Source organism: Lissotriton helveticus, chromosome 1_1, assembly GCF_964261635.1.
Source record: "Lissotriton helveticus chromosome 1_1, aLisHel1.1, whole genome shotgun sequence".
Classification (NCBI taxonomy): domain Eukaryota; kingdom Metazoa; phylum Chordata; class Amphibia; order Caudata; family Salamandridae; genus Lissotriton; species Lissotriton helveticus.
In genome coordinates, this window is record NC_136057.1 from 76,618,048 (window position 1) to 76,644,504 (window position 26,457).

Below are 26,457 nucleotides of genomic sequence, written 5' to 3' on the forward strand. Positions count from 1 at the left end.
GATCCAGTTCTTCTTTCCTTCCACTCGAATGGCTAACCTTGTTGACAAAATGCTGATCGTTTTTCGTCCGCTGGAAATTTTTCACCAAGACCCACGAACCAGGATTGATAGTATGTCCTGGATCTTCAGAGACCTGAGGCAGAGTATCGTGAACCTGTTGGTGTAAAACACGCAATTTAGCCGTCAATTCATACAAATAATCAAGCAGTACAGGGTGTTCGATTTCACTGAATTTTGTCGGCCTTGGCACTCCCCATATGTTGGCCGGCCGGCCGAACACGATTTCATAAGGACTAAGTCCCACTCGCGAATGCACAGTCATTCTTGTTGATAGGAGTGCTAGAGGCAGAGCGTCAGGCCATTTAAGACAAGAGCTTGCCTGTATCTTGGCCAGTTTCAGTTTTAGTGTGCCATTGTAGCATTCTACTAGTCCAGCTGATTGGGGGTGATTTGCAGCGTGAAAATTTTGCTGGATACCTAGCCCTTCACATACTTTCTTCATCACTCGACCCACAAATTCACTCCCATCATCACTCCAGACCATTCTCGGCATTCCAAACCTAGGGAAGAATTCTTTGACAAGGGCTTTAGCTGTGGATAAGGCAGTGTTATCTTTAAGGGGATATGCTTCTACCCATCTTGAAAAGGCACAAACAACAACGAGTACGTATTTCAAATTGTTGCACCTTTCCATGTGGATGAAATCTAGATGCAAAACCTCGAACGGATACGTTGGAGGCGCAAAATGACCAGTTGGAGTTGGGGTTCCCCTACCAGGATTGTATTTCAGACACACCATGCAATTCTTGACCACATTCTCTGCACACTTAGGAATTCCTGCATTTTGCCATACTTGAGCCAACAACTTACAAATCCCTTTCACACTGATGTGAGCCATTCCATGGGCCATTGTAACCACTGCAAGCACATACGCATCGGGTAGCAACCATCGCTGATGCTCTGACAGTTCAACCCAACAACCATTTGTATCCAATTTGCCCGTACTTTCTCTCCACACACTCAACTCTTTCTCTGTAGCTTCAGCTTGAATAGACTTCACACTCTCTATCGTATCTTCACACATTCCAACGTCACCAACCCATCTTGCAGGGCCTGCAACATACATTCGACTCATCACATCCCTTGCTGTTTCTTTTGCAATTTCATCAGCAAATGCATTGCCACGACCAACATCATCAGTAACCTTTTTGTGTGCACTGCATTTCACAATCGCGACTTGCAACGGCAGGGTCAGTGCCTCAAGAAGCTCATTGACTATGCTGTATCTTGGTTCCATGCAAAGTCAGGAACCCACGTTCTTTCCACAATCGTCCAAAACTGTGAGCCACACCAAACGCATACTGGCTGTCAGTATATATATTCACTTTCATTCCTTTCGACAACACACACGCTCTCGTAAGTGCAATCAACTCTGCTGCTTGAGCTGAATTATGTGGGATACGTGCAGCTTCAACAATCGTATGCAAAGTCGTAACAGCATATGCCGCAGTCGTATCACCATTCGGAAGCTTGAAGCATGAACCATCCACCCATAAGGTACCATCACACTTCACAAGAGGAGTGTCTTTCAGATCTACTCTCCCTTTCGTTTCTTCTTCTGTCCTGAGAAAACAATCATGCTGTTCAGAAGCATCTGTCTCTGTTACCATCGGCAACAACGTAGCTGGATTCAACGTGTTGCATCTCTTTATGTGCACATGACTCGCTAACAGGGTTAACTCGTAACCTGACAATCGAGCACTAGTTAAGTGCTGTGTCTTGGTCCTGTTTAACAAAGTGTCCACTGCATGTGGAACCATCACAATCAATGTATTATTCATCACTACGCCAGCAGACTGTCGAATAGAAACAGCTGCCGCCGCTGTGGCTCTCAAACAACTCGGTAACGCTCTAGCTACCGGATCCAAAGTCGACGAAAAATACGCGCATGGACGCTGCTTGTCCCCAAAAGACTGTGTCAACACCGACAACGCACAACCTTCTTTTTCATGGACATACAGTGTAAAGGGCTTACTGTAGTCGGAGGTACCCAACACAGGAGCCGAACACAATGCATCACGCAATTCGGAAAAACTTTTCTGACAATCTTCAGACCACGGAAGGGGATTAGGTGTATCTTTACAGGTCAATGCCACCAAAGGTTTGGCCAGCAAAGAAAAATTCGGTATCCATTGTCTGCAATATGATGTAATACCCAAGAAAGCACGCACTTCTCTCTGTGTTATTGGCACACTCAATTTTGCTATTGCCTGAATTCTTTCTGGGGTCAGTTTCCTTCCCTCCTTCGATAAGAGGTGACCTAAGTAGGTCACTTCTTGTCGACAATATTGCAATTTCGAAAGAGACACTTTGTGGTGTAAATCAGACAAATGACGCAACAACGACAACGTGGCTTCTTTACAGATTTCCTCAGTATCTGCAGCGATGAGTAAATCGTCGACGTACTGAATAAGGGTAGCGCCATCAGGTAAAACAATCGTATCAAGCTGTGTTTTTAAAGCCTGACTATATATCGATGGACTTTCACAGTAGCCTTGGGGAGCGCGTTTGAAGCGGAAACTTCGGCCTCCTAAACTGAAGCCGAAAATATCCCTACTCTCTTCGGCAATCGGGATGCTGAAGAAAGCATTCTTCAAGTCAATCACCGAGAACCAAGTTGCAGAAGCTGGAATCATAGTCAATAGGGCAGTGATATCAGGAACAACTGGAAATTGTGGCACAACGATCTTGTTCACCTCTCTAAGATCAATCACAAACCTGTAAACAGGTGGCTGAGAAGGGTCAGTACGCTTCAAAGCAGGCAGAACAGGGCTATTGCAAACGTTGCCTCTTGTCTCTTCAATTACATCTTTTTCAATCAAATCATAAATGATCGCTAGCAACGCTCTTTCACCTTCACTAGAGATTTTATATTGGGGAATGCGTGGCATTTTAACATTGGCTTTCAATGTTACAACATATGGCGGTATTTCCAAAAGACCCACATCATTAGGACCAGTAGCCCAAAGAATATCAGGGAGAGACGACAATTCTGTCGGAAGTTTATCCTTTGACAAGTACATTGAGGATACCACTTTCTTACCCAATGTAAGTTGTACTCCCGAGGGAGAACAATACAATGTCGCGTACAATCTTTTCAACAGGTTCAATCCTAACAAGTTTTCACCACAACCTGTTGTCAGAATAAGGGGTGCTTCGAATTCACAAGGTCCAACAGAAAGGGACATAGGACTAGAAATCGGGTTCCTAACTGGGGCGCCAGAAAAACCTACTGAAACATTCGTCTCGCCAGACAAAGGTGCGCCAGGGAGTTTAGAGTGCATAATAGAACTCTTTGTAGCACCAGTATCCAACAGAAAAGGCTCTGACACACCTGATGTAATCACCTCAACATAAGGTCCACTCTGATCTACTGGAACTGAAACAACTCCCTCTCTTTGTCTATGGCTGTCCTAGCAATCATTACCTTCCATATTCTCATCTTCTGCATAGTAGTCATCAGCATAGTACTGAGCCGTCCTACCAGACGCGTTATTCTGCTGATCAAAGCTATTCATTGAATTTTGAGGCAGAAAGGGGCGCGCGTTTTGGGGGAAATTTCCACGTCCTCTACCTCTAGGTGCTTGTGGGACACCTCGACCTCTTGCGCTAGAAACACCATTCATACACTGTGACAAAACAGGGCACCTACTTTTGAAATGACATTCTTGCTTGCAATATGCACATTGATTAGGGCCTACCGGAAAACGTTGCTGAGAAAACTCGAACCTTTGCGAGTTTCTCTGAAACTGCTGAGGCTGCTGGTAGTCATGCTGACCACCACGAGGCGGATACGCCTGCTGTAAAAGCACCTTTGTCTTTAATTCTTTAGTTTTCTTGTCTGCTCTATCCTTCTCATCTTTATCCCTATTTTCGTAGTACTGTGCAGTAGCCAATATCTGTGCTGATGAGGAAACAGCCCACGAACTCTCAGAGTCTTTCAATTTCTTAAATAGCTCAGGAAGCTAATTGTGCACAAACTTGTCAACGAACAGCCGTTGGCCACCTTCTGTGCTCATGTCTTGACCACTGTGGTCGATAAAAGTTTCTTCAAACCTAGTGAAGAAATCAGACACTGTTTCTTCTTTCTTCTGCTTACATGCAGACAATTTATCCCAATTTACACGCATCGCAGGCATCAAAGTCTTCATGTAAGTAACGATCTTACCAGGGAGTTCTGCAACTAAAGGCTCAGGTTTAGCACCACCAACTTGTCTTTCATTCGCAGCACTAATATTAGTCCATGTGTCACCTAGCTCTTGCGCATGATCTGTATGGCGAATCAAACCCCATAAAGGCTGTGGAACAACATTCCCAAACAACATGTCTATATCAGCTAAATTCATAATACATGAGTCTGCAGTCTGTGATAATTCCTTATAGTACCCTGCAGGATTTTTACGGGGGTCAGGTAAAGTCTGCTTAAGAGCCAAGACTTCAGCTCGCTTCCAAGGAACATGTACCCAAACACGCTGAAAATGAGGCTGAACAGGTGGATTAGCTGCCAAATCCCCTTCTTTCCAAACTGGGGGAACTTCTCTCATCGGATATTGTCGCGCTTTTCTCCTAGCAGAGGGATCAGGTTCAAACAACGATCGAGAGATAGCCTCACTCCTAAATGACAACAATGTCGCAACTGCCCTCTCAACATCGGAACCCACAATCGTTCCCTTTGCAAACTCGAACCGTACATGGCACAACTCAGGCGGGTTGGATTCCAAATCATTATCCTCCAATTCTTCACAAAGAAAAGCACACATTTTCTTAAAAACATATCTCTGTTTCGGTGCTTCCCATTGATGGAAGACATCCATACCAGACTCTAACTCAAATCTTGTAGGATCAGTAACCCATTTATGCGCTAAATGATCCAACGTTTCCCGCTCCCTAGAGTCAGGCAATTGACTACACAACTGTTTGCGCGTTGACACAGGGGTCATACTTGCTGCTCCGAAGAGAGGATATAGAAGACTAGTAACGGTATCAGTCATCCTCTGGCGAACAGAGGGAGAAGTTGATGAAAGGACAGGAGGAAAAGCAGGGTGAGGCAAGGCAGACGCAGAGGCAGTATCAGAAGGAATACCGGGAATGGTAATCGGTAGAGTAGGCAAAGTCGTAGGAGGTAAAGGGGAGGCAGATGGTAAGGTTGGCGGCCCTAGAGAAGGCTGCGCCATAGCAGTAGGAGCCAACTGAAGAGGAGCTGGCGGCTGTGGAAGAACCTGAGGCAAAACAACTGGGGGTTGCACAACTAAAGGTTGTGGAGGTGCTGTAGCACTCTGCGCATAGGGGGGTGGCGAACTCAACAAATGAGACATTAAAGGGTCTTTTCCAAGTTCTTTTGCTGCATCTTGCTGAAGAGGTGGCAAAACTGGATAACATTTGTCAATCGCCATTTTACGTTGCCTGTGCAACTGCTCACTCGCTTGTTCTTCTTCGTTGTCTTTAAACTGTATAGCAGCTTGCATTATTGAGATACCCTTTTCCCTTTTATTTCTTTTTGCTAATTTAATTTCTTTCTTTTTGGCTTCCTTCCGCCAAAGGCGGAAAGAGTCAAACATCGCCGGCCGGGCTTTCTTCTTAAAAAGTCTAACCTCTAGATTATCTAGAACTTCCGTATCAAAACTACCATATTGGGGCCATTTGAGGACACCGTCCTTCCTTCTGTACCTAATCCATACTTCATTATATGCGATAGGGCCCACGCCATGTTTCACGTACAGCTCATAGGTTGGAGTTCCAATCGGAGGAACCGGACACGAGTCCTCCAATCGGGAATCCCTATTACAACCAAGACAAAACAAATTTCCAAGTCTACTAAGACCAGGCATCTCCGCTCACTAGTCTAGCTTCAAACTTCAAGGGATTATCGAATACGATAGTCTCGTGAATACACGAGTCCTTCGGCTTTGGTACTTGCAAGTTCCAAATCAAAGATCCCAAGGGGATACCCAAACTAAGACCCAGAAGACTCGTCTATCGTTTCGCTCTACAAATCATCAAAGGGTCCAAAACAGGGCGATAGTCAGGGCAGCAGTCCTTTGTAGCCGTCGGGAAGCGGGGAACCTCGCAGCAAAGACTTTCGGACCACGAACGACATGCAGGGGTCGATGAAGTGGTTGGCCTTCTTCCAGAATTTTCACACGAAGCTCCTCACGAACCTCTGGCTTGGACCGGTACCGCTGAAATCGCCCAACGTTGGGCGCCAACTGAAGTACTGTTTTTTTTTTAGAACCCAGCGGTGTCAGGGAACACACCCTAAGACTTCGAGTTCTTCCTGTTTCAGACTACAGAAACACAGAGTCTTCTTGGTGAAGTCAAAGATCGAATTTATTGGCTGCAGCCAGTAACAGGTATCCTAGAAGTACAACACGGTGTGTATTCTCAGGAGACTGCTCTCCTTACAAAGCCAGCCATCCCTTTTTATACAAAATATTATGCTTTAGGCAAGCATTCCTTTTTTTACAGTTGACCATTCACATATTTTCACTACAAAGAAAAAGCAAATTCATGATGACAAGCTTATTTCAGTTTGTCCAGCCCACAATCAATTACCCGGTAAGGCCCAACATTTTTCATCAGATATCGGCGGACCCCTAATAAAATCGGGCACCTCCTCCTCGTAAAGCAAGTCATAAAGCAAAAGACAGAGACAGGTGTGTGTAAGATTAGGTATGGTTTGTATGCGATGAAAGGTTTATGGTATGTGGTGCCTTGATACTAATCTCGATCGGCCGCTGGGAGAGGAACTGGCCGAACAGGTTTGGCTTCAGGCAGTGGAGTCAACTTGCCCAGGTCACAGAGAAGTCTGCAAAGGTGTACGTGTCCCTAAGACTTGTCTTGGCCATAGTCATCAGCCTATGTGAAGGCAACCACAAAATGGCTGCTATGCACAAAATGGAACCCGAGGGTTCAGGACGGAATCTCTGATTTCAGGGTGATCAAATCACTCGAATACGACGAAAATACTCGTGCATAGTATACTCGTCATTCTCGGTCTATTGATACTAAAATCGTCATGATGCGACGATGTTTATGACACAGGTCCAGAATTTTCAGTACCACACAGCCAAGATAACATGAAAATGGGGTGAGTTATTGATAAAGGTCACATTACCTAGGGTGATCATATGTGCTATAATTCTGAGTAAGCCCTCCTTAGATCTACCTGCTGCTGATGGAACTACTGGCGTAACAATGGAGCTGCAGCCATTTACATAGACAGACTACTCTTCCCAATTTTCCTGAAAGCAGATAATATCAGAATTCGTTAACACTTTATGCCAATTTTGATTATCCTTTTTGTTTTCATAACCCGCTAGATTCCTAGAGAGAAACTTTATATCACTTAGGGACTCCTGCGACCAAATCGCTGTTGGTAGTGGTGAGAAGGATGATGTAGGGTCAATTGGTAAGGATGTAATACTGCTTAGTGAACCTAAAACGACCAACTGAACCCTCTCCATGGGTATCAAACCAGAAACCGTTTGATAATTGTTATAAAGAACCGACTGAGGAGGCAAATGATTTAGTGGAGAGATCAGTCAATCATATGCCTCCATATCTTTCAACAATGAGTACCTATTTGATAGGGCTAGGGCATCAAAAGCCGATGTTGCCTTGGCCAGAAAGGTATCTTAAGAGGTAACAGTTACCTTCTCTGTTGCTCTCAGCTTGTTCTTGCCCATGGTGGGCCTGTAACGGGAGAGTGTAGAAGTTAGCGGGGACCCAGCCTCCTCCGGGCTCCTCCGGGAGTGAGGGGGTGGGTGGCCCAGGTGAGTTCCGTGCAGAGGTACCACACTGCTGCCTTTAAGCATCTCCGTGTGCCGGAAGAGGGATGCGGAGTGCGGTGGAGCCTGGGGGCTGTGGTCAGTGCCCCGGCCCTGCTCCAATGCGTCCCCAGGGAATCTCTAATAGAGTGCACTCACTTCAATTGTCAAACTTGAGCATATTTGGAGACTTGAATCTTCATCTTGATCTAATCAACAATAAAGAAATCCAGGACTTTACTAATGACGTGGCCACTTTCCAATTAGCTCAGTTAGTAAAACATTCAGCTATGAGGCTGGCCATCTGCTGGACCTTGTTTTTTCTAACCTGGCCACCCTTCAACTGCTCCCCCGATTCCAGTGACCTGGTCAAACCATTATTTGGTGCCTATGACCATTGACACACCTAGCATTGAAAAACACATTAACGGTAACCCCAATATTAGAAAGTAGTGGTATAAACTGGACCCATCTGCCTTTTCAAGGTTCATCAAAAGGAGTGTGCCTCTATTAGACTCCAATATAGAACGGGCGGAGACTTCCACCAAAGCATGGCTCCATTCTGCCTTGGATCATTTTATTCCTGCTAAGCTCTATAAAAGTAGGAAGCAGCCCCCCAGTTGCTTGGTTCAATGAAGCCTTTCTCAGAATAGAAGCAATTCAAAGAACTAGAGTGCATTTGGCACAAATCATATGATGCTGCAGTATGAATGCAATATTTGGGAGCGATTAAATGCTACAAGAAACTGATTAAAACAGCCTGTGTCGAATTATTTACAGACAAATCAAAAACAGCAGCAAGCTTTCAAAGGAAATCTTCTCTATTGTGAACAACGTGATTAAACCCACCTCCACTCCTGGATTAGCGGAAGCTTCTAACAGCCAATGCAGCAAGATTGGTCAATGAACTTTATCTTTACTTTAACAGGGGTAAGAAAACAGTCAACCCTGTCTCTCTTCACACAGGGACCTACAACTCGCAATGGGCTCCCTTGGACCAATTGCCTCTACTTGACGCAGATTCTATTTCCACCTTAATGCGTCAAGTGAAATCTGGATCTCCGGATGACCCATTTAAACCTAATTATATTTGTAAATTTCAGTAGAGCGCCACACCCATATTTCTAGAATTAGCCAAACTCTTGCTGAGCACTGCAGAAGTATCAATATCATGAAAACACGCCAAGGTTATCCGTCTTCTAAAAAAAGCCTTCGCTAAATGCCACTCAGCCAGAGAACTATCCACCCATTTCTCTTTTGTCATTTCTGTCCAATGATGGGGGGAAACGTGAATAATCTCCTAACCAAAATGTTAGAACAATATCAAATATTAGATTGTTCCCAAAATGGGTTTGGATCATACAGCACCAAAACTGCTCTTTTAACAGTTACCAAATCCCTTTGCAGTACTACAGATGCTGGCAAATCCCAGGCTCTGATACTCCTAGATATAAGTGTGGCTGTCTCGCATGCAATAATATTAACTCACCTCACTGGCCTGAGGGTACAGAGCAAAGGTCTGACCTGGTTTACCTCCTTTTTAAAGGAGTGGTCCTTTCAAGTTATACCCCCCTTTCATCTCATCACAAAGAGGACTGGCCCCTGGCATCTCCCAGGGTTTGGAGCTCAGTCCTACCCTTTTTTAATATTCACATCAGACCTCTGGTAAAGGTAGTTAAATCCTTTGGAATCTTAACAGTGCTGTATGCAGACGACACTCAGCTAATTATTTCCCTGTCAGCAGAGTTGGCCAGCGGTTGTTTCAAATTAAAAAACTGTAACAGCGGTGGCCGCCTGGATGCACAACAACTGTTTTAAACTTAACTCCTGCTGGGCAGGCATACCCATCTTCGGAGTAATCCATGATGGCCAGAAATACTATGTACTCGTCAAACTTAAAGTGGTGGTAGAAAACCTTGGGGTATGGATGGATAGCTCTTCATCCTTTGAAACCGAAGTCAAGATTCTAGCAGGTCACTGTTTTGGCACCATAAGGAACCTCAAACTAATTATAGGACACTTTTCCTGGCAATCCCACCAACTGATTGTACAATCCCTTGTCATTTTGCTCCTGGACTATTGCAAATATATTTAATTGGGCTCAAAGAAATCTGTTCTGAATCGATTCAGCTCTGCTTCCCAACTTTTGAACTATTGGAAAGCTTTCAAAGCTCTATCCATCTCCCACAAAATCCTATGCAAGCAAGGAGAACCCAGCCGAGCTGCCTGGATGCAATTTTACATGCTCTCCAGAACACTACGCTCCGCCAAACTAAACCTGGCCCACATCCCTCTTCACAGGAGAGCCAGACGGGAGGTTTCTCCTTCCATGTCTTGCTCTGACCCAATGGAATTCTATGCCTCCTAACCTTAGAAAGAGTCAATATCACTTACTGATCAATGGAAGACCCGGCTCTTTTGCCGCAGTGTTTCATATGATCCATTTATGTCCCTTAATGATATTGTTTCACACCCGGACCCTCACCTTCCCCTCAAGGCAGGCAGCCTCCAGGTGTTGTGCTACCTAAGGCTCTGCTCTCCTCTTGTAAAGAGTCAAAGCGGTAACGCCCATGCAGCAAGTGCCTTTATCAGCCGCAGGAATAAGATATAGTGCACACCATTTCCCAGCCCAGTAAAGGTCTGAAAAAGACCCAAAAAGGAGCATGTACCTACATGTTCGCCTCCTCTGTTTGTACCTCATTAGTAGCTACCTGTGCACTTCCTCCGGTTGTATGTCTCGGTTAAGCCTCTTTAATGACGCTTGTGATCCTGGTACTGCCAACCATGGCTGTTTGACTATTAGAATATTACCTGATGTCTGCTGTGTGCATGAAGTCACTCCTCTGCTTTAGCTGTGAGTGAACCCTGTTGAGCGAGTACGGAGACATAAGGGAGTATGGAAGGCGAAGAACAGGGAGTAAGGTTAAGCTGATTTCAAGAAATGCCCAAAGGTGTAAATGCTGCACTCCCCCTCAAGCAACGGACATCTTGTCCCACTCTGCCAACGCTCCATCCACCCACAGAGTAGCATGCTGGCACCAAATGAGAAATATTAAGTCAGATGCCATGGTAAGGTAGAAAAAGACAAAAAGCAGATGTATTGGCAGCAGAGATATTGCAGGTATATTACAGGTTGTGATGGAATCTCTATAATCAATGCTGTAATCTTCCCACAAATGCTTGAACCAACCCCAGGAAAGTGGCAAAAATAACTTAACAAACAGAAAAGTAAAGACAGGAGTTGGAACTTCAGCTGCTCGAGTGTGAACTGGAAAGTATTGTCAAGATGAGAGTGAATGGAGCTTCATTTCTTATATACTTCCTGGAGCGTTACCTTTATTATATACTTCCTGAAGAGTTTTCTTTGTCATATGGTTCTTGAAAGGGTTACCATTGGTATACACTTCCTGAAACTGAAGTGACAGCAGCACATACTGATACATCTCTTTTCCCACAATCTCTTCTTGTTTAAATAAAATGTTGGCCATGTTGCATCTTCCTAAAGCTGTACCTCTAGCGAGTGGGCACTCCATGTGTACTCTTTCTGTACTAAGATGCTCTGTGAACACTGGATAATCACCTTCTTTTCTGAATTAGGTAAGAGTGACATGTTCAATTGAAGATTTAGTTAAATATCTGTGTATGATGAAATAGCCCTTGGTAACTTTCAAAAATGGTAAAGAAGTGATGTCTTTTACAACTAGTTAAATATTGTGTACTCACATTCTCTTACATTTCCATTTAGTGATTTTAAATCTCTTTACATCCAATAGGAAACCAGCCTTGAATGCACAAATGATCGTGAATAATGACAGTAATCGTGCACATCTGAAAAAAAGCGGTTAGAAAAAAAAAAGGAGCTCCAATATTCAGGAAAAGAGCTGCACAGTTAGAGACTGAGGAACCTGAACATACACTGATAGACCCTGGAAGAAGCAGTCAAGAGCAGTTCAGTGGATGCAAGAGTCTGAGCTGTGTACATTCACGCAACAGGATAAAGAATGACCTCTAGAAAATGAAGGCAACAGCACTGACAAACCACTTCCTGTGTAAACAGGCCTCCACCACCAGCTTTGATCATGTGTTCGAGGTGGATACAGCATTGCTCTGCTTCCTGTAATGATGGCAGACCACCATTCAGCTTCTCAGGTTTATTATAGACTCTTTCTGGCCAAACCACATGAGCAAGAGAAAAACACAATGACAGCCAACTGAAGGGTAATGGAAAGGGAGGGTCTTTGATCTACAACAGACTGTCCCAATTTGCATCGACCAGAAGGAAGACTAATCTTTACCCGTAAACACACAAACCCATTCTGCAATCTAAAGACATACCCAACTACAAAGAAGCTTTACTTGCGAAAATAATAATATATGTAGTTGGCGAGTCTAGTATTTCATTGTGAAATCTGAAATCAACCATCCAAAATACTACACACATACCGGGAATGTGAGAATAACACAAGTGCTTTATTAACCATGTTGACTCCTCAGGAAACGCAGTCATGGGATGCAGACAAATATAAACCCGACCCAGAGAAACGAACCAAGAGAGAAGAATCATACACATGCAGCAAGAGCTTTAGTTTGTCATCGCTACTAAAGAACCATCAGCAAGCACACACGGGAGAAGTAACGTGCAATTGCAATGAATGTGTGAAGAACATTAGTCAGTTAAGACTCCTAAAAGATCATCAGCGAACACATACAGGGGAAAAACCATACCATTGCAATGAATGTGTGAAGAGCTTCAGTCAGTTATCACAACTCCAAAGACATCAGCGAACACACACTGGGGAACAACCATATCATTGCAATGAATGTGTGAAGACATTCAGTCATTTATCAAATCTCCAAAGACATCAGCGAACACACACTGGGGAAAAACCATACCATTGCACTGAATGTGTGAAGAGCTTCAGTCAGTTATCACAACTCCAAGTTCATCAGCGAACACACACAGGAGAAAAACCATACCATTGCAATGAATGTGTGAAGAAATTCAGTCAGGTATCAAATCTCCAAAGACATCAGCGAACACACACAGGAGAAAAACCATACCATTGCAATGAATGTGGAAGTAGTTTTAGTGATTTCTCAAATCTCAGGAGTCATCAGCGAACACACACACGGGAAAAGCCATTCCAGTGCAGTGAATGTGTAAAGAGCTTTAATGGGTCATCAGACCTACAAAAACATAATCGAACACACACTGGGGAAAAACCATTCCATTGCACTGAATGTGTGAAGAAATTCAGTCGGTTATCAACCCTTCGGAGCCACCAGCGAACACATACAGGGGAAAAACCATACCAATGCACTGAATGTGTGAAGAGCTTCAGTCTGCTATCAACCCTCCGGAGCCACCAGCGAGCACACACAGGGGAAAAACCATACCATTGCACTGAATGTGTGAAGAGCTTCAGTCTGCTATCAAACCTCCAGAGCCACCAGCCACGACACACAGGGAAAACCCATCACCACACCACAACACAGCCAGTGAGGAACAGCAACAAGTCTGCTCTATAGCACACCCATCCTACATAACACACTACAAGGGTTTGCTCCAGGGTCAAAATCACTTTAATTTCACGTTAACAGCAACAAGTTCTAAACTGGACAATTTATATTTAGGAACAAGTGGTTTGTATGGCCATTAGAGGCATAATATATTTGAAACCCAATAATTTATAGATCTGTATTAATGACACATATCCAAACACCTCCCGTGTATGGAAATCCAAGAGCCTTTAAAAACCACACTACAGAGGTGTGTACCAGGATTTACTTTAACATTAATATGAACTAAATTATGATACAGCAAGAACAATCTTGATGTTATGAAATGTATACAATGATTACTAGATTTTACATATTAATTTAAAAAAAAATGTTTTTAGATATGTAATAAAACAACACATTTTTTGAATTCATGGTATTTGACTGCTTAGTGTATAGAAGGAGATCTTAAATGTGATTTATTTCGTAAACTATAAAGATAATTTGTGATGTCAGCAAGAAGCCTACTTTATTTGGCAATAGAGGGGTCAAATCTTGACAGCATGACTGCTTTTAGCTGGTAGTCTGGCACAGGTGATATCAGAGGGGACTGTTCTCTCTGAGTGAGAAGCGGTTCTTTGCTTGAGATGGTACTTCCTCTCCTTCTGTGTTAATGAAGAGAGAAGTGCTACCAGTAATACTGCGATCTGGGATTCCCTCCTGTTTTGGGAACTTAATTGACTCACTTTTACCCAATCAATACCTGATTTATTTAGGAAAGCTAAAATATGTCTGTATCCTGGCAGTCCTCTTGTTAATAATCCATAAAAATACAACAGGGATTTACACATGAATTTGTCAAATACAACATTGTCTTTGTGTTTTTTAGGTTCTTATATAGCACTGCTTTATCTAATAATGTCCAATGGGTTTTCTTCGAGCCCTTTCTTCTTCGGAAGAAGGTTTCCATCGACAACCCAATGGGATTTCCGAAGAAAGGCTGACAATCCGTCCAACTCTAAGCAGACTGGTGGGTGGTGTGTTGGTTTGGCTGGTCTAATGCTTTGTTGCATTTTTGATAGAGTGCCCTGAATCCAGCCCGTCTTTCTTTAGTGATTTTTCTATTTTGAGTTACATTTGAAGACTGTCCCGCTCATTTATAGTTTGACAGGGGTCCACAGTCTGCCAGAGGAACAGGTATAACAACTTCCACTACCCCATTGGACTACCGTCCACTATAGTTAGCGATCTCCACCAACCTGGCTATCCCTGTGTCTTCACAGGAGTAACAGGAGCTTCTCTAAAACCACCAAAGTGTGCTGAGTTGCTGCCATTTTTCACACGGTTGCCCAACAGACTTTTTTGTTTTACTCCTAAAGTGAGAGTTTGCTTTTTGTAAAATCAATAAATAATGTACTTGATATACTGAGAGCTTTCTACAAGTGAGTCTGGGTCATTTTTCCTAGATTTTTTCTGTTTGAGACTGGCAGTCTTTTCATTGTGTTCCTGGAGAGACACAAAGTAGGTCAGAATGCCTACCATAAGTAAGGCGGACGGTCTGATGTACTTACAACAATGGCCCCAGGTATGTCGGTCTTTGTTGTGAGGGTTCCTGAGGTTCTGACCTCTGTTCAAACAGAGGGGAACATTCATTGCTTCTTCTCACCAACCACCAAAATTCTCAAATTTATTTTTATAATCCTTTTAATACAATTTGCTAATGGATTATACATGAGAACAACGGCCATGCTTTCATCTCTTACTCATGCATAAGGGTGCAGGAGGTTGTCTCTATGACTCTTGGCCTCTTCTTCACCTGCTTAAGTCCTTCTGAGATAACCTCTTACACCAATTTATCCTTCAAGGATTCCTGTTGTTTCATTAAAGAGCGTTATTCGAAACAGTTTCTCCAAATTTGTAAAACTGTTGAAAGTGGAGATTCTTCCTTAGAGACCTTGTTTGGAAGTTTGCAACATTGTGTCAGGTGTTATGTAAAGAAAAACCAACGGTGATGATGGACGGAGCGTTGACAATACAAACACTAACCCCCTGTCAACTGATCTGGGTTTAATCCATCACCGTTCTTTAGCTCACTCCGCCACCCCAGTTCAGACATGGCCATATGCAAATCAGTCTGACCCTGTGCCTCATGGGAACAGTCCAGCCCGAACTGCCAAGCCATGTCTTCCCTGGACCGGAATCAAGCTTCCCAGGACCGGTTTCTGGCATTACAGCCATCTTCAGCCGGGCTTGCTTGACTCCAGTGGCAAAGTGAGCAAGGGACTCACGTCTGAGCATACCCTGCCAACTTAGGGCGAACAAAGAAAAACCAAAGGTGATGATGGACGGAGCGTTGACAATACAAACACTCACCCCCAGTCAACTGATCTAGGTTTAATCCATCACCGTTCTTTAGCTCACTCCGCCACCCCAGTTCAGACATGGCCATATGCAAATCAGTCTGACCCTGTGCCTCATGGGAACAGGTCAGCCCGAACTGCCAAGCCATGTCTTCCCTGGACCGGAATCAAGCTTCCCAGGACCGGTTTCTGGCATTACAGCCGTCTTCAGCCGGGCTTGCTTGACTCCAATGGCAAAGTGAGCAAGGGACTCACGTCTGAGCATACCCTGCCAACTTAGGGCGAACAAAGAAAAACCAAAGGTGATGATGGACGGAGCGTTGACAATACGAACACTCACCCCCAGTCAACTGATCTGGGTTTAATCCATCACCGTTCTTTAGCTCACTCCGCCACCCCAGTTCAGACATGGCCATATGCAAATCAGTCTGACCCTGTGCCTCATGGGAACAGTCCAGCCCGAACTGCCAAGCCATGTCTTCCCTGGACCAGAATCAAGCTTCCCAGGACCGGTTTCTGGCATTACAGCCATCTTCAGCCGTGCTTACTTGACTCCAGTGGCAAAGTGAGCAAGGGACTCACGTCTGAGCATAACCTGCCAACTTAGGGCGAACAAAGAAAAAACAAAGGTGATGATGGACGGAGCGTTGACAATACAAACACTCACCCCCAGTCAACTGATCTGGGTTTAATCCATCACCGTTCTTTAGCTCACTCCGCCACCCCAGTTCAGACATGGCCATATGCAAATCAGTCTGAACCTGTGCCTCATGGGAACAGTCCAGCCCAACTGCCAAGCCATGTCTTCCCTGGAACGGAATCAAGCTTCCCAGGACCGGTTTCTGGCATTACAGCCGTTTTCAGCCAGGCTTGCTTGACTCCAGTGGCAAAGTGAGCAAGGGACTCACGTCTGAGCATACCCTGCCAACTTAGGGCGAACAAAGAAAAACCAAAGGTGATGATGGACAGAGCGTTGACAATACAAACACTCACCCCCAGTCAACTGATCTGGCTTTAATCCATCACCGTTCTTTAGCTCACTCCGCCACCCCAGTTCAGACATGGCCATATGCAAATCAGTTTGACCCTGTGCCTCATGGGAACAGTCCAGCCCGAACTGCCAAGACATGTCTTCCCTGGACCGGAATCAAGCTTCCCAGGACCGGTTTCTGGCATTACAGCCGTCTTCAGCCGGGCTTGCTTGACTCCAGTGGCAAAGTGAGCAAGGGACTCACGTCTGAGCATACTGAAGAACCAGGTTATTTAGAACCCAGCGGTGCCAGGGGACACACCCGACGTCTCCGGATTCACCTGTCTCAGAACTACAGAAACGCGGACTCTTCTTGGTGACGTCAAAGTATCAAATATATTGGCTGCAACCAGTAACAGAGGTCCACCAAGTACAAAGGATGTATATTCATAGGAGACTGCTCAATCTTACAAAGCAAGCCATCCCTTTTATACCAAATATTGTGCTTCAGGCAAACATTCCTTATTTACAGTTGACCAATCCCATGTGTGCACGACAAAAAGCATGGCATGACAAACCCACATTTCATTGTCCAGCCCACCATCAATTTCTCGGGAAGGCCCAACACTCTTCATCAGATAAATCGAACGTACCCCTAATAAAAACGGGCACCTCCTCATCGTAAACAGGCCATAAAGAAAGGAGCAGAGGCAGGTGTGAGTAAGATAAGACATAGTTGTGTGCAATAAAAGGTTTATGATGTCCTGGGCCCTGATCTTCAATCTTTACCAGCTGCCGAGGAAGGAACTGGCTCAACAAGTTTGGCCTCGGGCAACGGAGTCAGCTTGCCCAGGTCACGCAGAAGTCAGCTAAAGGTGTACGTGTCCCAAGGACTCGTTCGGCCTTAGTCATCGGCCTATATGAGGGCAACCACAAAATGGCTGCCGCACACAAAATGGAACCCAAGGGTTCAGAACGGAATCCCTGATTTCATGGGGAACACGCTACTCGAACATGACGAAAACACGCATACATCGTACGCTCGCCATTTTCGGTTCGCTGATACCAAAATCGTCATGATACGATGACATTTATAAAACGGGTCCAGAATCTCAGAACCTCAGACCCTTCTTTTGCCCTTACATAGGCAATAACCTAAACCCATGTCAGTCTGAATCCAGGTCTATACTCATCAGATCATCAAGATGTTGCTGTAGCATCATCCTATTACTTAGCACGTCTCGTGATACAGGTCTCCTTACACACGATGTAGCACAAAGGCCACATATAGCAGGAGCACAATGTACACAAAGACAGAACAGGAAAAGGATGGCTAAGATCATCCCAATGGCCATCAGAGTCTTCCATCCCCACGTGGATATTAGTTCCCAGAACCATTCCATCAGCGACCAATCTCCTTTATCCACGTGTATAGATTCGGAGATCTTATGCAGTTTGGAAATGGCCTGGTACACTGTGTGAGCATTGTCTGGAATGAAAACACAGCAGCTCGATTGGATCAATTTACATACCCCTCCTCTATCTGCAAGTATGACATCTAACGCAACTCTGTTCTGGAGAGTCATAAGACGATCCGACTGGAGCTCAGCAGTCAAGTTACTAAGGGCACCGGCAGTTTCAACTACGGTGGACTCAACCACTCTCGTTAATTGCCGTATGTTCCTGCTGTTAACCATCGGTCCCCAAAACGGCAGAAACCCCTTCAAGAAATCTCCTAACTCTTGTCCTGCAGTATCTTCCTTACTGAAGACACCTCTGACAACTCTCGTCTTGTGGTAATCTGCCGCAGCTGTATAGGTAGGAGGCAACAGGAACGAGACAAAACATGTGCCCGAAAAATCAGGGGGCAACCATGTGTATGCTCTATCGTAACAGACAAAATAGGTACCCTTAGCTGCTAGAAATGATGGGAAAGTCTGGGACACAAAAACATACGTCTCCGTGCAGATACTTTTCCCTAACTGAGCTCTCGGATTCTTGCCATTACCTTGCAGACAAAGATGACCCTGATGGGGTACGATCCAAATCGGAGAGGATCTTTTCGCTCGCTGGTTCTCACTCAGACTAACTCCATATCCAGTCACGTTCCATCCAATATACGCTAGTGTCTCATCTCTCGGGATTGTCTCATAGGTGCTAACTCCTCTAATCATATCGACTATTCCCTTAACTAGAGCACTATTCTTTGGATTGTCCTTCACAGAACGTAGGGGGTAGACTTCGCGAGCATATATGAACATCGTTCTGTATGCCCACACGGAACCATTGTAGCTGAATGGCAGGACCAGGTAAGGAATACCTTTATCAGTAGTATGCGGCATAAGACCACACACCCAACAGTTAGTCGTGTTCACTACTAGTTGGTGTTGGAGCAGAAGCTGAACAAAAGAGTTATTAACGAATTCCAATCTTCTAATGGACTCATATTCAGTCAGAGGATGAAAAGAATGTGGAGAAAAAGTAGAGGAAGGTATGGGCTGTGTAGTGGGTGCAAACGTTACTTGAAAAGAGAATATTATATATCCCATCAAAAACATCATTAAGCTAAGCAACATGGAAAAACACAATATTAAAAAACATTTTCTGCTCATGATTTTACACATTCTGTTTTTAAAATTCATTTCTTCAACAGGTCTCTCCATCTTGAAAAACTCCATCCTCTAACCGGGCTGTTCGCGGCTGTTGGGTGTTCCGTGCTAAGGAATGCGCCTGTCAGTCCAGGGAACGCCCTTGGACCAACCAGAACCGTCGATCTTGTGTCTCCGGCTTGCACTCCAAAGACTTGACACCACGACCTTACAGCTGAACCCGGATGGCGGCTCGAAAAACAAAAATCGGTCAAAACAGTTTCTCAGATGGGAGAGCTGAATGTTCAAAAATAGATCATAAAAGGAAATCTCCTTAGTTTATTTGTCCATGACTCTTGGTCGGAAATCATAACGACCTTTCCCAGGCTATGTCTGATCTCGAAACAGGAGTTCAGGCTCAGTAGTGTCCAAACGAACTGACGGTTGGCACAGCTTTTTGCAGAAGATCGTCGGTTTCTTGCTCAGAACTTGTCCCAATTAAACGTGCATCGCTAAAAGGCAGAAAACGAGGCACAGTGTCAGTTTCTGAATCAGGAATACCCTCCTGGACCTACTGGTCGTACGGCAGAGGCAAAGGGACCCTCTTACAGTGTACGCCGTGGCTCCAGTTATTTTTTCCTTGTACTCGCACTGCAGATCGCGTCGATAGGAGCACCAAGTAGGGACCAATCCAGCGAGGCTGATCGTTCTTTGTCCGCTGGAAGTTTTTATCAGCACCCATGAGCCAGGATCGATGAAATGTCCTGGATCTTTAGAAGCCTGAGGCAATGTATCGTGAACCTGTTGGTGTAAGACACGCAATTTAGCCGTCAAATCATACAGATATTCAAGTAATACAGGGTGTTCAATCTCGCTGAATTTCGTCGGCCTCGGCACTCCCCATATGTTGGCCGGGCGACCAAACACAATCTCATAAGGACTAAGTCCTACTCGGGAATGTACAGTCATCCTGATTGACAGGAGTGCTAATGGCAACGCATCAGGCCATTTAAGACCAGAGCTCGCCTGTATCTTGGCGAGTTTTAACTAATAGAGTGCCATTATAGCACTCTACTAGTCCAGCTGATTGTGGGTGATTTGCAGCGTGGAACTTCTGTCGGATTCCTAGCCCTTCACACACTCTCTTCATCACTTGACCCACAAATTCACTCCCATTATCACTCCACACTATTCTCGGCAAACCATACCTAGGGAAAAACTCTTTTATAAGGGCTTTAGCTGTGGAGAAGGCAGTGTTATCTTTCAAGGGATATGCTTCTAGCCATCTCGAGAAGGCACAAACAACTACGAGTACGTATTTCAGGTTGTTGCACCTCTCCATGTGGATGAAATCTAGCTGCAAAACCTCAAACGGATACGTCGGAGGCGCAAAGTGACCAGCTGGGGTTGGAGTTCCCTTACCAGGAATGTACTTCAAGCAAATCATACAATTCTTGACCACATTCTCTGCACACTTAGGAATTCCAGCATTTTGCCATACCGGAGCCAACAACTTACAAATCCCTTTCACACTGATATGAGCCATTCCATGTGCCATCGTAACCACTGCAATAATTACAAAAAGGGGGTGGTGATGGACAGAGTATCTGAGTTAATCAGAACACTCCTACCCAGTCAACAGATCAGGGCTTGATCCATCACCGTTTTTTAGCTCACTGCACCATCCCAGTTCAGAACCTGGCTATATGCAAATTAGTCTGTCCCTGGCCCAGCGCATCATGGGAACAGGGCAGACCAAACTACCAAGCCAATTCTTCACTGGAAAGGAAACAAGCTTCCGGGGACCGGTTTCTGGCATTACAGCCGTCTTCGGCCCGGCTTGCTTGAATCCTGATGGTGCAATGAGCAAGGGACTCATGTCTGAGCATACCCTTCCACACTCATGGTGGCCAAAATAATTACAAAAAGGGGGTGGTGATGGACAGAGTATCTGAGTTAATCAGAACACTCCTACCCAGTCAACAGATCAGGGCTTGATCCATCACCGTTTTTTAGCTCACTGCACCATCCCAGTTCAGAACCTGGCTATATGCAAATTAGTCTGTCCCTGGCCCAGTGCATCATGGGAACAGGGCAGACCAAACTACCAAGGCAATTCTTCACTGGAAAGGAAACAAGCTTCCGGGGACCGGTTTCTGGCATTACACCTGTCTTCGGCCCGGCTTGCTTGAATCCTGATGGTGCAATGAGCAAGGGACTCATGTCTGAGCATACCCTTCCACACTCATGGTGGCCAAAATAATTACAAAAAGGGGGTGGTGATGGACAGAGTATCTGAGTTAATCAGAACACTCCTACCCAGTCAACAGATCAGGGCTTGATCCATCACCGTTTTTTAGCTCACTGCACCATCCCAGTTCAGAACCTGGCTATATGCAAATTAGTCTGTCCCTGGCCCAGTGCATCATGGGAACAGGGCAGACCAAACTACCAAGCCAATTCTTCACTGGAAAGATAACAAGCTTCCGGGGACCGGTTTCTGGCATTACAGCCGTCTTCGTCCCGGCTTGCTTGAATCCTGATGGTGCAATGAGCAAGGGACTCATGTCTGAGCATACCCTTCCACACTCATGGTGGCCAAAATAATTACAAAAAGGGGGTTGTGATGGACAGAGTATCTGAGTTAATCAGAACACTCCTACCCAGTCAACAGATCAGGGCTTGATCCATCACCGTTTTTTAGCTCACTGCACCATCCCAGTTCAGAACCTGGCTATATGCAAATTAGTCTGTCCCTGGCCCAGTGCATCATGGGAACAGGGCAGACCAAACTACCAAGCCAATTCTTCACTGGAAAGGAAACAAGCTTCCGGGGACCGGTTTCTGGCATTACAGCCGTCTTCGGCCCGGCTTCCTTGAATACTGATGGTGCAATGAGCAAGGGACTCATGTCTGAGCATACCCTTCCACACTCATGGTGGCCAAAATAATTACAAAAAGGGGGTGGTGATGGACAGAGTATCTGAGTTAATCAGAACACTCCTACCCAGTCAACAGATCAGGGCTTGATCCATCAACGTTTTTTAGCTCACTGCACCATCCCAGTTCAGAACCTGGCTATATGCAAATTAGTCTGTCCCTGGCCCAGTGCATCATGGGAACAGGGCAGACCAAACTACCAAGCCAATTCTTCACTGGAAAGATAACAAGCTTCCGGGGACCGGTTTCTGGCATTACAGCCGTCTTCGTCCCGGCTTGCTTGAATCCTGATGGTGCAATGAGCAAGGGACTCATGTCTGAGCATACCCTTCCACACTCATGGTGGCCAAAATAATTACAAAAAGGGGGTTGTGATGGACAGAGTATCTGAGTTAATCAGAACACTCCTACCCAGTCAACAGATCAGGGCTTGATCCATCACCGTTTTTTAGCTCACTGCACCATCCCAGTTCAGAACCTGGCTATATGCAAATTAGTCTGTCCCTGGCCCAGTGCATCATGGGAACAGGGCAGACCAAACTACCAAGCCAATTCTTCACTGGAAAGGAAACAAGCTTCCGGGGACCGGTTTCTGGCATTACAGCCGTCTTCGGCCCGGCTTCCTTGAATACTGATGGTGCAATGAGCAAGGGACTCATGTCTGAGCATACCCTTCCACACTCATGGTGGCCAAAATAATTACAAAAAGGGGGTGGTGATGGACAGAGTATCTGAGTTAATCAGAACACTCCTACCCAGTCAACAGATCAGGGCTTGATCCATCAACGTTTTTTAGCTCACTGCACCATCCCAGTTCAGAACCTGGCTATATGCAAATTAGTCTGTCCCTGGCCCAGTGCATCATGGGAACAGGGCAGACCAAACTACCAAGCCAATTCTTCACTGGAAAGGAAACAAGCTTCCGGGGACCGGTTTCTGGCATTACAGCCGTCTTCGGCCCGGCTTGCTTGAATCCTGATGGTGCAATGAGCAAGGGACTCATATCTGAGCATACCCTTCCACACTCATGGTGGCCAAAATAATTACAAAAAGGGGGTGGTGATGGACAGAGTATCTGAGTTAATCAGAACACTCCTACCCAGTCAACAGATCAGGGCTTGATCCATCACCGTTTTTTAGCTCACTGCACCATCCCAGTTCAGAACCTGGCTATATGCAAATTAGTCTGTCCCTGGCCCAGTGCATCATGGGAACAGGGCAGACCAAACTACCAAGCCAATTCTTCACTGGAAAGGAAACAAGCTTCCGGGGACCGGTTTCTGGCATTACAGCCGTCTTCGGCCCGGCTTGCTTGAATCATGATGGTGCAATGAGCAAGGGACTCATGCCTGAGCATACCCTTCCACACTCATGGTGGCCAAAATAATTACAAAAAGGGGGTGGTGATGGACAGAGTATCTGAGTTAATCAGAACACTCCTACCCAGTCAACAGATCAGGGCTTGATCCATCACCGTTTTTTAGCTCACTGCACCATCCCAGTTCAGAACCTGGCTATATGCAAATTAGTCTGTCCCTGGCCCAGTGCATCATGGGAACAGGGCAGACCAAACTACCAAGCCAATTCTTCACTGCAAAGGAAACAAGCTTCCGGGGACCGGTTTCTGGCATTACAGCCGTCTTCGGCCCGACTTGCTTGAATCATGATGGTGCAATGAGCAAGTGACTCATGTCTGAGCATACCCTTCCACACTCATGGTGGCCAAAATAATTACAAAAAGGGGGTGGTGATGGACAGAGTATCTGAGTTAAGCAGAACACTCCTACCCAGTCAACAGATCAGGGCTTGATCCATCACCGTTTTTTAGCTCACTGCACCATCCCAGTTCAGAACCTGGCTATATGCAAATTAGTCTGTCCCTGGCCCAGTGCATCATGGGAACAGGGCAGACCAAACTACCAAGCCAATTCTTCACTGGAAAGGAAACAAGCTTTCGGGGACCGGTTTCTGGCATTACAGCCGTCTTCGTCCCGGCTTGCTTGAATCCTGATGGTGCAATGAGCAAGGGACTCATGTCTGAGCATACCCTTCCACACTCATGGTGGCCAAAATAATTACAAAAAGGGGGTGGTGATGGACAGAGTATCTGAGTTAATCAGAACACTCCTACCCAGTCAACAGATCAGGGCTTGATCCATCACCGTTTTTTAGCTCACTGTACCATCCCAGTTCAGAACCTGGCTATATGCAAATTAGTCTGTCCCTGGCCCAGTGCATCATGGGAACAGGGCAGACCAAACTACCAAGCCAATTCTTCACTGGAAAGGAAACAAGCTTCCGGGGACCGGTTTCTGGCATTACAGCCGGCTTCGGCCCGGCTTGCTTGAATCCTGATGGTGCAATGAGCAAGGGACTCATGTCTGAGCATACCCTTCCACACTCATGGTGGCCAAAATAATTACAAAAAGGGGGTGGTGATGGACAGAGTATCTGAGTTAATCAGAACACTCCTACCCAGTCAACAGATCAGGGCTTGATCCATCACCGTTTTTTAGCTCACTGCACCATCCCAGTTCAAAATCTGGCTATATGCAAATTAGTCTGTCCCTGGCCCAGTGCATCATGGGAACAGGGCAGACCAAACTACCAAGCCAATTCTTCACTGGAAAGGAAACAAGCTTCCGGGGACCAGTTTCTGGCATTACAGCCGTCTTCGGCCCGGCTTGCTTGAATCCTGATGGTGCAATGAGCAAGGGACTCATGTCTGAGCATACCCTTCCACACTCATGGTGGCCAAACTAATTACAAAAAGGGGGTGGTGATGGACAGAGTATCCGAGTTAATCAGAACACTCCTACCCAGTCAACAGATCAGGGCTTGAACCATCACCGTTTTTTAGCTCACTGCACCATCCCAGTTCAGAACCTGGCTATATGCAAATTAGTCCGTCCCTGGCCCAGTGCATCATGGGAACAGGGCAGACCAAACTACCAAGCCAATTCTTCACTGGAAAAGAAACAAGCTTCCGGGGACCGGTTTCTGGCATTACAGCCGTCTTCGGCCCGGCTTGCTTGAATCCTGATGGTGCAATGAGCAAGGGACTCATGTTTGAGCATACCCTTCCACACTCATGGTGGCCAAAATAATTACAAAAAGGGGGTGGTGATGGACAGAGTATCTGAGTTAATCAGAACACTCCTACCCAGTCAACAGATCAGGGCTTGATCCATCACCGTGGTTCTGAACTGGGATGGTGCAGTGAGCTAAAAAACGGTGATGGATCAAGCCCTGATCTTTTGACTGGGTAGGAGTGTTCTATTTAATTCAGATACTCTGTCCATCACCACCCCCTTTTTGAATCGTTTTGGCCACCACAAGTGTGGAAGGGTATGCTCAGATGTGAGTCCCTTGCTCACTGCACCATCAGGATTCAAGCAAGCCGGGCCGAAGACGGCTGTAATGCCAGAAACCGGTCCCGGGAAGCTTGTTTCCTTTCCAGTAAAGAATTGGCTTGGTAGTTTGGTCTGCCCTGTTCCCATGATGCACTGGGCCAGGGTCAGACTAATTTGCATGTAGCCAGGTTCTGAACTGGGATGGTGCAGTGAGCTAAAAAACGGTGATGGATCAAGCCCTGATCTTTTGACTGGGTCGGAGTGCTCTGCTTAATTCAGATACTCTGTCCATCACCACCCCCTTTTTGAATCGTTTTGGCCACCACAAGTGTGGAAGGGTATGCTCAGATGTGAGTCCCTTGCTCACTGCACCATCAGGATTCAAGCAAGCCGGGCCAAAGACGGCTGTAATGCCAGAAACCGGTCCCCGGAAGCTTGTTTCCTTTCCAGTAAAGAATTGGCTTGGTAGTTTGGTCTGCCCTGTTCCCATGATGCACTGGGCAAGGGTCAGACTAATTTGCATGTAGCCAGGTTCTGAACTGGGATGGTGCAGTGAGCTAAAAAACGGTGATGGATCAAGCCCTGATCTTTTGACTGGGTCGGAGTGCTCTGCTTAATTCAGATACTCTGTCCATCACCGCCCCCTTTTTGAATCGTTTTGGCCACCACAAGTGTGGAAGGGTATGCTCAGATGTGAGTCCCTTGCTCACTGCACCATCAGGATTCAAGCAAGCCGGGCCGAAGACGGCTGTAATGCCAGAAACCGGTCCCCGGAAGCTTGTTTCCTTTCCAGTAAAGAATTGGCTTGGTAGTTTGGTCTGCCCTGTTCCCAGGATGCACTGGGCCAGGGTCAGACTAATTTGCATGTAGCCAGGTTCTGAACTGGGATGGTGCAGTGAGCTAAAAAACGGTGATGGATCA

General features: G+C 45.7%; 1 protein-coding gene across 1 annotated transcript in view; it reads left to right on the plus strand.

The window, feature by feature from the left end:
- The window catches only part of LOC144831773 (uncharacterized), a 126,571-nt gene that overhangs the window by 31,055 nt on the left and 69,059 nt on the right, over positions 1-26,457 (plus strand). Inside the window, 1 exon segment of the mRNA XM_078689023.1 lies at positions 11,600-13,251. Coding sequence (XP_078545149.1) covers positions 12,306-13,251 — 946 coding nt within the window. The 5' untranslated portion in view covers positions 11,600-12,305.